This window comes from Pholcus phalangioides, unplaced genomic scaffold (assembly GCF_987345545.1).
Source record: "Pholcus phalangioides strain wild (caught in Gottingen) unplaced genomic scaffold, Ppha-v1.0 ptg000003l_1, whole genome shotgun sequence".
NCBI classification, from domain to species: Eukaryota; Metazoa; Arthropoda; class Arachnida; order Araneae; family Pholcidae; genus Pholcus; species Pholcus phalangioides.
In genome coordinates, this window is record NW_028301596.1 from 27,170,565 (window position 1) to 27,185,446 (window position 14,882).

General features: G+C 38.3%; 1 protein-coding gene across 1 annotated transcript in view; it reads left to right on the forward strand.

The window, feature by feature from the left end:
- Positions 1-14,882, forward strand: part of LOC149088348 (coenzyme Q-binding protein COQ10 homolog B, mitochondrial) — a 77,913-nt gene that overhangs the window by 44,029 nt on the left and 19,002 nt on the right. The window contains exon 3 of the mRNA XM_089247358.1: positions 12,407-12,599. Coding sequence (XP_089103484.1) covers positions 12,407-12,599 — 193 coding nt within the window. The remainder of the gene's footprint in view (positions 1-12,406; positions 12,600-14,882) is intronic.

Genomic DNA, 14,882 nt, shown 5'->3' on the forward strand with positions numbered 1-14,882 from the left:
CATTACCAACCTCACATCGTGTTTATTGGAGGATCAACAACTATGAATCTTCGATCCACATTACGCATACAAATGATTTAATATGAAGAGACCGCCCCCTATTTTTTAAATTCATGAATAATTTCAATATCACAATAGATACGCTTAACCCTTTATCTACCACATTATGAAAGAAAAAAGAAAATGACCAGGCGCTGACATGATGAAAACATTCAGTGAGCTGATAAGCGCTGTTCGCCCCATACCTACGGGACTCAAGCCCGCCCGCAGGATGGGGAATGATCGGTGCATTGCATGCTCATTAATTATTGAAGAAAATTTATTGGGGGCCCAGCCTTCAGATCCTTGGCGCTTATGGAACATCATTGTTTATAACAATTATTGTCATTTTAGTTCTAAATAAAGATTTAAAAAAGGAAACACTGTTTTTGATACAATTGCCATATTTTAACGTTTGTAAGGAAACACCTTGATTTTTTTTTTTAGGTTTAAAATTTGAAAAAAGAAAAATGTATCTATAATACTATCCACACATTAGAAATCCTTGTTTTCGAGACCCAACTTTTGGCAAAAAGGAAATCCTTGTACACGTTAAAATTATCATATCGGTAGTTCATAATAAATTATCAAACCTAGTACTTTACAAAGTTCTGTCAGTTGATGACGAGTTAAAAATTACTAATAGGCTCCTGTTCAAGATGCTCTCTCTTGTTTAAAAATATTTATTTTCCGTATTGAAACTTTTCCTGTCAAAGAAAGTTCTGCTACTTAATATATCAATTCTGTACTATAATTTAAAACAATTACTTATATAATTATTTATATATTAATAAATAAAAGCAAATTTTTTTATAAATACATTCGTTTTTAATGAGTTACTTACTGAGATGTTGAAGAAAAACTAAAAGAAAGATGTTTGTGTAAACAATCCGCGTTCGAGTAAAATTACTTTTAATTTAACAAACGTCTTCTCTATTAAATATAATAATAATAACGTAAGGTGAGTATAAAAGGGCCAAATCAAAGTTTAAAAATTAATTATTACGATAATCTAAAGCGTAACTTTCAATAAATTTATCATCTGTAAAAGAAGGTATTACGTACAAAAAAGAAAAAAAAAAACATCGTCACATACTCTGAAAAAGAAAAATGGAAGTGAATATTTTCAGCGAATATATCGCTAAAAAAACATTATTAATATTGTTTTCTCTCTCTTCTTTTAAAAGAGCGATATCGAAAGAAGATGTCACGGGAGCAAGGGATTCGCCACGTTTTTGCCTGTAAGCTGCTTTGCGTTTAGACGTACGATTTAGAGTTCGCGATTGAACGTTGAAATGTCTCGTTCCTGCGCGCGTTTCTACCCCCACACTTTTTTCGTCTTTACACGCGCACTCTTGAAGGCGGTTCTGAACTTGTTTACAGCTATCGCGCGCACGTATAAAGGGGCCTTAAGTAGCAACCTTCCGTGGATTTTCCTCCATCTGTTGTGAGCCCGATGCATTTTGACCATTGAATTCTTTTTTTCAATGAAATAATGATTAATTGCTCCCAGTAAGTCTTTAACAGTCGCACTACCCCTTCAATATGTGACAAATAAAAAAGATTTACTTCGAATTCTCTTTCAAGTACACTGCTGGCCACCCAAATTGCAACACCAAGAAAGACAAGAGATATCACAACAATATTTATTTTGTAGATAACATGTTGACCAAGCATCAAATGATTAAATTTATAGACTTCTGTGAAGTGTGGTTCCTGCCAAAATCAGTAGCCAGAGTAGCCGCCATTGTTGGAGATCACCGCTGCCACACGACTCGGCATTGATTCAAAGAGACTTTGGATGTGTTCTTGGGGTACAGCAGACCAAGCAGCTTCCACGCGTTGCCAAAGTTGATCTGGTGTGGCAGCTGGGGATGTAATCTGCGTCAATCGTTGAGCAACCATGGACCACATGTTTTCTATCGGCGAAAGATCCGGAGAGCGAGCTGGCCAGGGAAGCAATTCAATCTGGCGATTGACAAAGAACCTTTGGACAATGCGTGCCACGTGTGGTCGCGCATTATCCTGTTGAAATATGGCTGTGGGCAAGCCCTGAAGGTAAGGAAGGACAACTGGTTCCAACACCTCGGAGATGTAGCGCTGGCTTTTTAAAGTACCGGCAATGCGTACTAGAGGAGTGCGAGAGTGATATCCAATACCGCCCCATACCATAATACCCGGTGCAGGACCAGTGTGGCGGTGGATAACGCAGCTGTTCAGCATCCTCTCTCCACGGTGTCTCCAGACTCGAATCCGACCATCGTGGTTTGGCAGACAGAAGCGTGACTCGTCAGTAAAGACAATTTCATTCCATTGTGCCGTCTACATCCTTCTTTCATCGCACCATTGGCGGCAGAGATGTCTGTAGTTCTGCGTGAAGGGTAGACGAAGCAATGGACGTCTTGTGGACAGACCACTCTGCTGTAAACGACGTCGAATGGTACGTGCAGACACTGGATGATGCGGTACAGACTGAATGTGCTGTGCTATGGTTCGTGATGTGGCTGAGCGATCCATCACTGCCATATGCACAATACGCCTATCATCACGTGAAGTGGTGCACTGAGGTGGATGCGATCGAACACGTCGGTCTGTCGTACCCTCCTGCATCCAACGATCACATATCCGCATTACAGTTGTTTGGTTTCGTCCAACACGACTACCGATTTCCCTGAAAGATAATCCACAATCTCGGTAGGCCACTATCCTTCCTCTGTCGAACTCTGATACTTGATAAAAAGATGATCGCTGTTTTCTACTAGGCATAATTGATCGTTTTTTTGAAAAAAACCACAAGAAAAACACAATTGCTGTACTTCAAATCGTCGAAATCTCCAAGCCTTAAATAGCGCTTTGAAGTGGCGCCACAGGCGCGCGTGATGTGCGTCTGCGCTGAAATTCTAATCATTTGCATATCTCACCTCCGCTAATGCATGTTGTAAATTTCATATTGTTTGCATGCTTCCTTCAGGGTGTTGCATTTACGGTGGCCAGCAGTGTACTTGGCAATTACAAGTAGCGCAGAATATTACACAACGTCGGTACTTTCATTGACTTGGATAGAAAAAAAAATTCACAACCTTTAACGTGACTTATGACTGTGCTCTTAACATCGTCTGACATATCCTGTATAATTCGAGACACCGTTTTATTTGACAGAGATATTAAACTCATTATAAGAGCACGTTCCTCTGCAAACATGCATCTGACAGCATCTTTTCACCAATAGTGTGATTTTTTCCTCGTGTCGCAATACGATAGCTAACGTAGTAGGAGGTTTCTGTAGCTTTGGCAGAACCACTTTTGGAAGATTCAAAATATGTTTTCACGTTTACAGGTCCACGGTATTTCATTTTGGTCTTTCAGTCCGCTTCCACAACGATCTAGTTTTTAGCCGCTGAACCATAGTGCAAATCACGTGAGCAGTAGGTTCTTGGTAGAAAAGTTGACGTAGAAAATTGTGGGAAGGACACACACCCGCCTTAATACAAATGCCCACAACAAAATTTAAATACAACACGAATTAATTCTTCGCTGCTTTTATGTGCAGCGGCATGTGTCAACAATCAAATCTAAAACGCCGAAGAAAAGTGAGTCGAGAGGAAGGAGTTCATGAATGCCAATCATAGGTTGGGCGCGGGCGGGAGGACTGAACCTTCCAGCAACCCCTCTGTTATAGAAGATTTTATCGATGGGGAGGTCAATATACACTGGTGTAAGAAATTAAGAGAATTTGCAGACTTGGTCGATGATCTCTAGAACTACTGTACCGATTTTAATGAAATTTGATATGTACATACATTGATACAATACAAAACAAATAACCATTCAATAATTGCAATACACCCGCATGATCGTGCGTAACACTCATTGGAGTCGGAAGGTATGAAACAAAGAAATGGGTTAATAGGGTATGGTCCCCTCTTACAGATATACAAGTCTTGTAGCGTGATTTCATACTTGAAATAAGGCAGTTTATAATTTCCTGTGGCAATTGGTCCCACTCGTTCAGCAACGCTGTTTTCATTCCCTGGATGGTTCCCGGAGGGGAGTTGCAATTGCCCTCCCCAGAGCATCCCAGACATGCTCTATAGGGTTAAGGTCTGGAGATCTGGCTGGCCAATCCATCTGGCGAATATTCTCACTCTCTAGAAAATCGTCGAGCAGAAGAGCTCTATGTGACCTCGCGTTATCGTCCATTAAAATTAACTCAGGGCCAACTGCACCCCTGAAAACGCGAACATAGGGTTCCAAGACCTCATCCCTATACCTCACGCCAGTCACAGTGCCTCTTTCAAAGACATGGAGAGGTGTGCAGCCATCCAACATGATGCCTGCCCAGACCATTAAACCTCCTCCGCCTTAATGGTTGATTTCGCGGACATTAGAGGGTAGGTAGCGGGTCCCTGGTTCTCTCCATATGAACGTACGGCGAGAATCTGTGCTTAGGCTGAACCAGTGGCGGATCCAGAGGGGGGCGATCATCACCCCCCCAAGAGCCTTTAAACAATAGGTGAAGGGGCGATCGCCCCTCCCAAGAGCCTTCAAGCAAACATAACTCCAGTTACCTCACTTTTTTTCTTTATTAATCCTAATTTTTTTAATTAATTTCCTTTTTTTCTCAAAGTTTCTTTCCCTAAAATTTGTTCTTAAGTTCCACCTTGAGATTTCTTCTGCTGGTAAGGTCGAAAAAATAAAGAAGTCGTAGCCGGAGGAGGGTCAATTGTATTCCATTAAGGTTCTACAGGGATTCCATGCGATTCGGCTGTCACGCTGCAACATACCTCCTAGCGCCTAAGGGCTCGTGTAGAGAGGCAAAAAAATGTACACCCTTCAGTTTTCTTATTATGCGCAATAAAGCACAAGCCATCCAATAAGATGAATCATCGTTTTCTAGCCTTTGTTATCTCTCTTTTTTAAAATTCAGTCCTGAAACCCGCAAGCTTGACATGAATCAAAAAATGGCCATGTCTTCAAAAAAAACTGTTTTCAGTAAGCAAAAATTTTAAAATGAATGGGTGTTAAGAAAATTAATTCTATTACTTTTTGTAGCACATCTGGGGTTTTCCCAGAGAATGAAGCTGCATTCGCTTACGGATTCACTGATAATGACATTAACGGGGGGTTCCCCCACAGGGTGAGGCTAACAGGGCTCAGGACAATTCTTATCATTTTTTGATTTTCACTCTACAAATTCACTATAGTGGGGCCTAAAAGTATGGAAAATCTCAGCAAAGCCCCCCCCCCCCCCCCCCATCGAAAACGTAGCTCAAAAGCTCTGCTGCAGAAACGAGCATTTGAACACACATAGCTTCTCTATAATATCTATGAAAATATAGGCCTAGGCCCCATCTAATAATTAAAGCCTTTGTAATTTGAAATAAGTACCTGGATTAAACATTATAAGTGGATCGCGCGTATAACGCTTTTCCAAAAACCGCCATAAAGCGTTTTTCCGCTTGCAACATCTCTATAGTCTGAGCATTAGTTGAAGATGGGACCAAGAAAATCAATCGCACTAAGCGGGAAAAGGTTCTAAGAGTTCGGCCTTGAGGAACGTTATAAGTGGAATCCACTATATAAAATTGATTGTGTGGTGCCGGATGTTCTGCGGGAATTAAATTTAACCACCATCTTTTTAGACAAAAAATCTGAAAATTAATATTGTGCACTTGATAATCATAATTAAATATTAATAAAAATCATTCCGATTTGCATGAAAGTAAGCTTTTGCTATTTAATGTATCTGTGGCGAAAAACTGTTTTTGAATAGGTTTTTGGCAACCATATAGTCTGCACAAAATTGAATAAGAAATTTATTTTTTTAAATCGTGCAATATTAGAATTTCATTAGGAAGTTTTTACTCTTAAATTTTTCTTAATTATGCAGACAAATTAGTACCCATATATTTTATTGAAATATGCGTCAATTATTTCTTGTTATCGAAAACAGTCTATACTTGTTTCAATAACTTTTCAATGTTATATTTTCATATTTAAGAACATTTTCATATTTTATCTTGACGTCCTATTCGAATAAGCAAGATTTACCATTTAGTATTTCGTGTATTTGTGTTTCCCAGATTTTATATTTCCTGATTAGTAATTCTCTGAAACTCGTGCTAAGGTGGTTCCAAACTAAAGTTTTCATCCTTTATGAGTTGTCCATTTGAAACCGAACCAGAGATTCAGGTTAGGAGATTGAGAGTAATTTAGATGTTTAGTCAGAAGCGCATTTACGGTTTTGCCGCCTGTAGGCTACACAAATTTCACCGCCCTTCTTCCACTCTAGTCTAATTTTCTTGACTACTCTATCCACGAATTTTCCATCCCATGTTATAGCCCCACTCCTGCAAGTACACCTGTGTTAAAGTCACTCTTTTAAAGGTCCGTCCCACGAGAGTTTGCTAGGGGACGCTGGGTAAGATAATTAAAGTTGAAGATAATAAAAGTCTTTGTCAAGATCCGCGGTCGCCTCGGGGACGCAATAATTTTTATGGCTTTCAATACAAAGGCAGAGGGACGAGCGTCTTCCTTTGTGAATGACCGAACAAGTACGGTTTACTTCACGCCCGCTGTTATTTTTGCGGTTTATGTCCGACAAAGACTTCAAAGTAAACGTGTCTCACCAGGTAGGCGGCTCAGAAAAATTACTTTTTCCGAGAGCCCAGTATTCGCTTCTGACGGCTGACTCTAGGCCACTCACTGAACTGGTCCCTCATTCTTTGTCACTCATTTGATCATTAACATTCTTACTCCTTTAAGTCACGCTTTTGCTCATTCATGTGCTTGCAAACTCTCTAGGTCACTCACTGACACGGTCACTTCCTGTCTGGGCAGAGGTGGGTTTATTTGAGGGTTATAAAAATTTCACCGCCCTTCTCCCATTTTGCTAATTTTCTTGGCCACTCAATCCTCAAATTTGCCGACCTTCTGAACTTGTCGCCCTGGGCTATAGCCCATTTAGTTCTGTAAATAGGACATTGTCTTCAGTAACGGGGCATGAGGATGGTTAAAATCAGTGTTGCAAAAAAAAAATTGAGGGGAAAAACTGAAAAATTACCAGCAAAAAAAAAAGGCTGATGGAATTCAATTTTTCTAGAACTAATAGAGATATGAATAGTACAGTTGACTCTCGCTAATCTGGCACATATCACACCAGGGTGTACTGGGTTAACGAAATCGCTGAATTACTGCAAATTGATTGAAAAAGTCCATTTAAATAACAAACTTCTGCTCATAAACATGTGCGCACTATGTTTTCCTCTTCTATGCTCGGAGAAAACCGGCCTAAAAACACCGGATTACTGGAGGGATTATTGAAAGTCTGACTCTATACGTAGTAGGATGGGAAACTTTATTTGAAGACAAAAATGGGTTTCAGACGCAAAATATTTTCATAAATCGGGTATACAAAGCTGGAAATTTGTAATTTTTTTAATTTTATCGTCTCGTTTGAAAATTATAAGTGATAAATGAGGAAGTTAAAGGTATTATTTGTAAATACAGACATGTCATAAATGGGTGTTTTACTGTATATAGTACTTATTTTCATTTTAAGAAAGGATACAAGTTTGGTGTGCTATAAAATTGTTCACAGAAAGAAAAATTAACTGTCTAGAACGTGAGTAACTGAAAGAAGACTGCTTAATGTTCTCTACACCAATCGCCAAGTCCTCGAAGCGTATACATGAACACGAAAAGTTGCTGGAGTGAGTGGAGTTCGGCTTTGGATGCTTGAGTTTCCAGCAGCGGTTCCGAACCTTTTCAGTGCATACGCCAAGAGATCATGAGTTAATACTAAACAAGGTATTGAGCGAAACAAGAGGGACCACCTTAGGGACCCCATGGATGGAAACAAAGTCCCTTTGGTCAGGTCCAACGCAGAGTGGGGAGTACTGAGCTGATATGAATTAGTACGAGACAAGCAGAGCCAGTTGAGGGCCCCACATGGATCTGCCGGCAAATAGATAGAATTCTCTACCGAATGAGACAGACCACAGAGGGCTCACCTGGAATCATGTAAACAAAGCTCATTTGGCCGATCCCACCACCGGCATTCAAAATCTGAACAGGGAAAACATCTGTGCTGTACTGAAACCGAAACTGCCTTATCACGGACTACATATGAGAGGACAAAAGCTGCGCCGCATAGGTTCAGCTTTTTATCTGAAAGCATGAAGTCGTTTAAAGTTTGAGCGGTCACAAGAATTTTTCGCAAGCTCAGTGCAACCCGTTACGGGTAAGGGGGCTGTCAGTGTACGCGTAGTAGCCTACCTATTTATTTGATAAGTACTTTGTTGTTGTGCGTAAAGTTCATGCTCCCAAGGGTGGAGCTGACAGGGCCGGGGACGATTCTCATCATTTTTTTTGTTTTTTTAAGCTATAAATTAACTATAAAGGGGCCCGTGAAAAGTCTGGTCTGGGGGCCCACTAGAGGCTTTAGCCTAGGGGCCCCGCTCTAGGATGTGGAGGCCATGGTCAGGGCTTTAGATAATTGTTTTTTCCTTCAAATGTTCAAGGATCGTCTCTCTTAAACGAGGTTTTTTATATCCGAGTTAGCTTAGAATTCATTTCCTCTGGTTGACCGAGATCCTTATTTTATTAATATTATTTTGCCTAATTGTTATCATAACGTCACAAAGAGAAACGTTTAATACTTTCACAGGGATCAAAAAAATTAAATTTAAACGGAAAGTATCTCTCTACTTTGACTTGAAAAGCTGGAAAAAAGCATTTATCGAATACATTCGGATGAATTTTTATTTGTGCACATTGTTTTGTCCGGTTAACTGTGAGCCTTAATTTTTATCAAGCGAAGGAGGAAGAAGTAGTATTCTAGGAACATTTTCAAATACCAATTCTTCGTACGCTTTTCATATTCTGCTCTCTTTTCATCTGCAAAGTTTTTATTTATTTGTACAATTGCTCATGATACTGTTAATAAAAAAATATTTTTAGCTGCATCAGAATTCCTTACAATGTTTATAAATATAACACACATTATTCAGTCTGCACCTCAAACTTTTTTTTCGTACGGTATTTTTTGCGAGGGTAGCCGGCACAAACGTTCAAATTTATTATCAAAAACAGCTTATTCATTAATTGTAACACCAGTTGCTGCAAGCAATTTTTTAAATAAGTATGTTGCATATTGAAAAAATATAATTTTTATAAATATAAATTTTAATTTAGATTTAATTTTTAACTGCCTTCAATTTTTAATTAATTTTCATTTAAATTAATTTTTATTTTGAATTAAATGTAATTGTAATTAATTTTAATGTTCAATTAATTTTTTATTAGTTTTTTAATTTTAAGTACGTTTAGCACCTGCCGACACTAGGTTGGGTCTCACCGATCGACATCTTCATTGTAAAAAATCGCCCCCCCCCCCCAACACATCACCCTGGATCCACGCCTGGGCTGAACCGGGACTCATCAGTGAAGAGAACGGTCGCCCATTGATCCATACTCGAATCTCTATGCTCTCTGCACCATGATAAATGGATTCTCCTGTCCGTAGAAATGAGTGGGACGCAAACAGCAGGTCTTCTTGCAAACAACCCTCTCTCATGAAGTCTTTCGGAAACAGTCACCCTTGATACACGGGTTCCTGTGGCTGCATACAAGTCACGAGAGAGCCGAGAAGCTGTAGCACTCCTGTTACGCCTCGCTATAATCGACAAATGGCTATCTTCTCTGGCCGTTGTGGCTCTTGGACGACCTTGCCCAGGCTTTCTCTCGGTGGATCCGGTATCCTGGAACTGTTTCCATAAGTTACACACGACGCTGGACGTTAAATTGAACTCTCTACAAATCTGGACTTGAGATTGGCCTGCTTCTAGCCTCCCCACCTCATTCCATCATCTAAACGTTGGTGGTTACTCATTTTTACTGTTACAATTTGAAATTAACGGATTGCTGCAAAATAACACCAAGAAATTTATATAATTATAACCATAAAATAGACATAAAATGACCATAAAATTATATATATATATGTTATCTATTCTAGACTCTTTGTATATCAAAAAATTTAAAATAGCAAATGATAATTAACATTTTGTTTTAATTAGTGTAATAAATTAATGTTTAAAATAAACTAATATACAAAAAAGATTCTCGTGTTATATACCTATAGTGTTCAAAATATTATCCAAAAGCATTCAGTTAGGTTATAGACGGTTTAAAACAGTTTTTGTGTGTGTGACAGTTTAAACCAGTTCTTGATGCTTGTCATGAATCGCATCCAAAACCTAACCCTAGTTTAAGGAGAAGTTTATCATGGGGAATTTTATCATAAGCTTTAGAGAAATCTTGGAAAATTATATCAATTTGTAGGTTTTTATCAATGGCTCTTGATAGGTTGTGGATAAAGTGGGCGAATTGAGAGGCAGTAGAGAGAGATTTTATAAGTCCTGTTGGAGTTGGGGAAAAAGTTGGAGTGAAATGAAAAAAATCATACAGAAATATCACTTTAATATAACCACTTTTATTATCAGTTTATCCTGTACATGATTTGTGCACTATATATATATATATATATATACATACACATACATGTATTTTACCATAAAATTCAATTAAAATAAGTGTGGAGCAGATAGATCCTTTGTTATGAGTGTCCTGCATAAATGTGTGATGTTTTATTTTTTTAACCCTTTCCTGCGCGGCGTTCCCCATAGCGAAACCACCTTTTCAAAATTCCATTAAAAAAGAACTAATTTTCTCACAGTAATAATTTAAATCCTATTAAATAGCTTAAGATTTAGATTTTCTGTCAGAGATGGCAGCATCATACTGGTTTTGTTTTGCAAATGGTAAAAAAATCCGCCATTTTCTCTATTTTTATGGTACTTGTTTTAAAATTTATTTCCTAATAAAAAATTTTTTTTTCTAAAATTGATGATGGTTTTTTAAAGATTTTGTCCTATTTGTTCAAATCAAGCCATTCAAAATAAAACAAAGCTTACTGCATGGATTATGACGAAAATGATGCTGATGTATACACTGCCCAATGCCTGAATCTTCTCAACAATTCCATATGGTTGCATATGGTGCGGGAGAAAAAAACCACAAACCAGATTTCAAGGAAGAAGTGGAACCATCTCAGGAAATTCTACCAATGCCGGATACATCGCCAAACTTTATGTTCTTATTCTTTTTTTCAGTGCCACTGATAGGAAATTTAGCATTTCGAACAAATTTATATGCCACTCAAGAATGAAAATTTACACTGCCATCTCATTGAAAGAGATGTACCAGCTAACAATATGCTTATGTTGGTCATTTTGGCCTACAAAATCGGTGGAAAGGGAATTTTTCAAACAAAATGTTGCTTTTCCTGCATTACACCCTAGGGAAGCTTTTAGTGTTCTAGATGGGCGGTGTCCCCGCTGTGCGACCACCTGTTGTTCACTGGATTTTGATGAAAGTAAAAGAATAGTTGCAAAATACATTTATATGAGTCCTATGTATCAAGTATATGAAGTTAGTTCGGCCAAAAAAATTTATTTTTATGTAGTGCCCCTCAATTAACAAGTTGGTTTTTAAGCTTGTTAACAAGTTAAATAGCAGTAATCTCATTCTAGGAAAAAAGCTTTGCAGACTTCTCAGTCCTTTTATATCTAAGTAGAAGAGAGGGGGCAGGTGCGGGGCGATGGGGACGATCACCCCACCAAGAGCCTGATAATATGGAAGAATGAATGTGTCCTGCATTTTATGGGACAGCATTGACTAGCAATTAATTGCCTCTTCCGACATATCACTCTGCATCCACACCTGGGAAAGGGGGGCGCTGACTACTGTTTTTGCACAGGCTGCCATTAGATCTAAGACCACCCCTGTTGGCAGGTGTTTTCCAGGAATTCTTTTTAACCCTTTAATTGGCAAGCATAAAAATATTCAAATAGAGTATATTTGAATAAAATAAAAATTTCATTTATTGTTTTGCAACTTTTCTATTGTTGTTGAAGAATGCATAGTAATATGTCTTCTCTACTCATGGCATTTACCTCAAAAATGCTGGGGGCAAAAATTATTCTTTGTTGGCTTATCAAGAAATAGGAGAAACATAATTTTCAGCCATTCTGTGGCTAAATATATGAATAGCTCGCAAGTGAAAATCAAATGTTTAGGAGTTCATGAGAAGCATCAGTGCCAAACCAAGCTAAAAATTGTTTTGAAAATATAAGATACTTGTGTTTTTTTTAGAGCAACACTGCCAAATAAAGGGTTAAACAGACCTCTATAGGCTACGTTCTTTATTGAAAAATGATAAGCTTGATGAAAAAACTACTTTTCAAGAATAAAACCTATGTATTCTGATTTTACATGTATTTCTAATAGTATATTTATTTCATAGTTACGGCATGGAACAAATGTTTGAAATAGTTGCAAGTGTTGAGCAGTATAAAGAATTTCTACCATGGTGTACCAATTCCATTGTCACATTGAGACGTCCAGGCTATTTGAAAGCTGATTTGGAGATTGGTTTCTTTCCTTTTCAAGAACGATATACTTCTTCTGTGTCCTTAGCAAAACCTCATCTTGTGCGGGTAAAATAAACTTTTTTTTACTTTCATTGATATTTTTACAAGGTTAGTTCAAAAGTATTCAACCATAATTTTTTTGTGTGTAAGCCAGTGAAGCTAGGGAAGTTCATGTATCTAGGCAATCCTAGTGTGTGTGCATGTTTCAATTTTTTCCTGCCTGCAGAAGCTGCTGGTCCCCGGGTTTGATTTGAACATTGACATAGAACAGAACAATATGAAATGAACAATAAAAGATTAAAAAACAGCAAAAAAAGAAGAAAGAAACAAACATTGGGGACATACATTATGAACCCTCAATGGACAACTGTCGTTCCAGGAAGCTAAAAATTTTAAATAATTGACATTGACCACTGTAGCTTACATAAATATAATAGACCTACAAAGGTTTTTAACAGCTGTCTGATGCGAAGATACATTTTGGAAAGAGAAAATTCTCTTTCCCCTGCGGGGAATCAAACCCACGTCCTTTCACTTTCCTGGTGAACGCACCTACAGTTCCCTGTAGTTCACCTGATGAACTACAGGGGCAACGAATATCTCAATCATCCCTTGGAGCTCGTGTGCACTGAACGGGACCGTACATGGACGGTCAGACACAATTCAGGCCAAAGCTCACGCATCTTCTTCGCATCAGCCAGCTGTTAAAAACCTTTGTATGGATAGCGGAGAGTGACGTCATCATCGAATAATACACCTAGTAATGTATGGAAATAGTTTATGTAATTACTGGGTTGGGAACCATGCGCCAATTGCGCAGCACTGTGCCAAAATTAACATCTTGTGCCATCCTACTCCAATAATGTATTTTCATATTTTTCTGCTCCAAAATAACAAATTTGGTCTCAGTATGCCTGGAATTTCGGAAAAGGATGGCGAAATGTTTTTCCCCTGCTTGCCGTGAAACGATTCTTTCCGAGAAGAGCGTGTTTTATTCCTTTGCACTTTTGAGCACCACATCCCCTCCTCCCATTTTCCAGACGCGCTATCTTGTGACCTTGAAAGAATAGAGGTCCCTGTTCGAAAGTAGTTTGACTACACTGCAAAGTACAGTATTGGGAAAAAAATTCATGGGCTAACCATGTGTGCTTTTCACGCCACCAAGACAGTTTTTTTCAAAGTGCTACAAACATATCGAACCAATAATCCATCTGGTATCTTGTTGAAACAGTTGCCAGAAGTCCTGAAATTAGAGAGAAGGTCTCGGATTTTATTTACAATCAATATTAAAATTTTCCCGGCAAGTTCCCGCACTCGACTTTGTTCCTGAAAATCAGATTGGGATAACTGTGGCCCTTCATCAAGCTTTCCATCATGAAACCTCTATAATATCCGAAAAATCTTGCTGCTGAAGATGGTTTGCAATGGTCTTTGAACTTTTTTAAAGCGCAAATGTGAGTCAGTTTCCGTTTTCAAAAAAGAAAAAAGTCACCACTATAAGCAGCAGAAATTGCTGTAGTCGATTGTCATTGTGTCAAATCCAGATGTTCCGTGTAAAAATTTTCATTCCGCTAGTTAACACTAGAAGGACAGATTGCCGGAGTATACCTAGAAAGACGGGATGTGGTCAAAATGACCCCCATAGTTTTTGCAATTTTCAGATACCTTAATGTTTTCATTCCGCTAGTTAACACTAGAAGGACAGATTGCCGGAGTATACCTAGAAAGACGGGATGTGGTCAAAATGACCCCCAATTGCAATTTTCAGATACCTTAATGTTTTAAATCACTATATCATTTTTGGAACAGTTATGACACAAAAAAATGATGAAATCATTGACCTATTGATATATTTTGTTTTTATCTAGCACTCAGAGCATTCTGTACAAATCTTCTCTCTCGATGCACGTTTGCCTCACACTGATTTTTTGTATTGTGTACAAGATTAAAGTGTTTTATTGCCTTTGCAGTTCCTTCTTACTTGACATTTCTATCGTTTTTGTCTTCATCAATAGGGGTTTTGCATATTATCACATTTTGAATTGTAGTTTTATGTTTGGTTCTTCACCAGCTATAGATATTTCAATCAAAATTACAATTTTGAGTAGGGATTTTATTCCCTACACTTCAACTTTTATGTTTGGAAAATCCCTATTTTATTTGGAAAAATCCCTATTGTATTTATTAGGGAGTGGTTTTAGCATAAAATACGGGTGTGCGTGAAAATCTCCCGAATTTTCATTTTCAAAAGTTGGCAGCTATGCTCTTAGATAGTTTCTGTGACTTCAACAAGGTGTATAGTACTTAAATCACGAGGAGAGTTATGCGAACCCCCCTCTATGGAGAGGG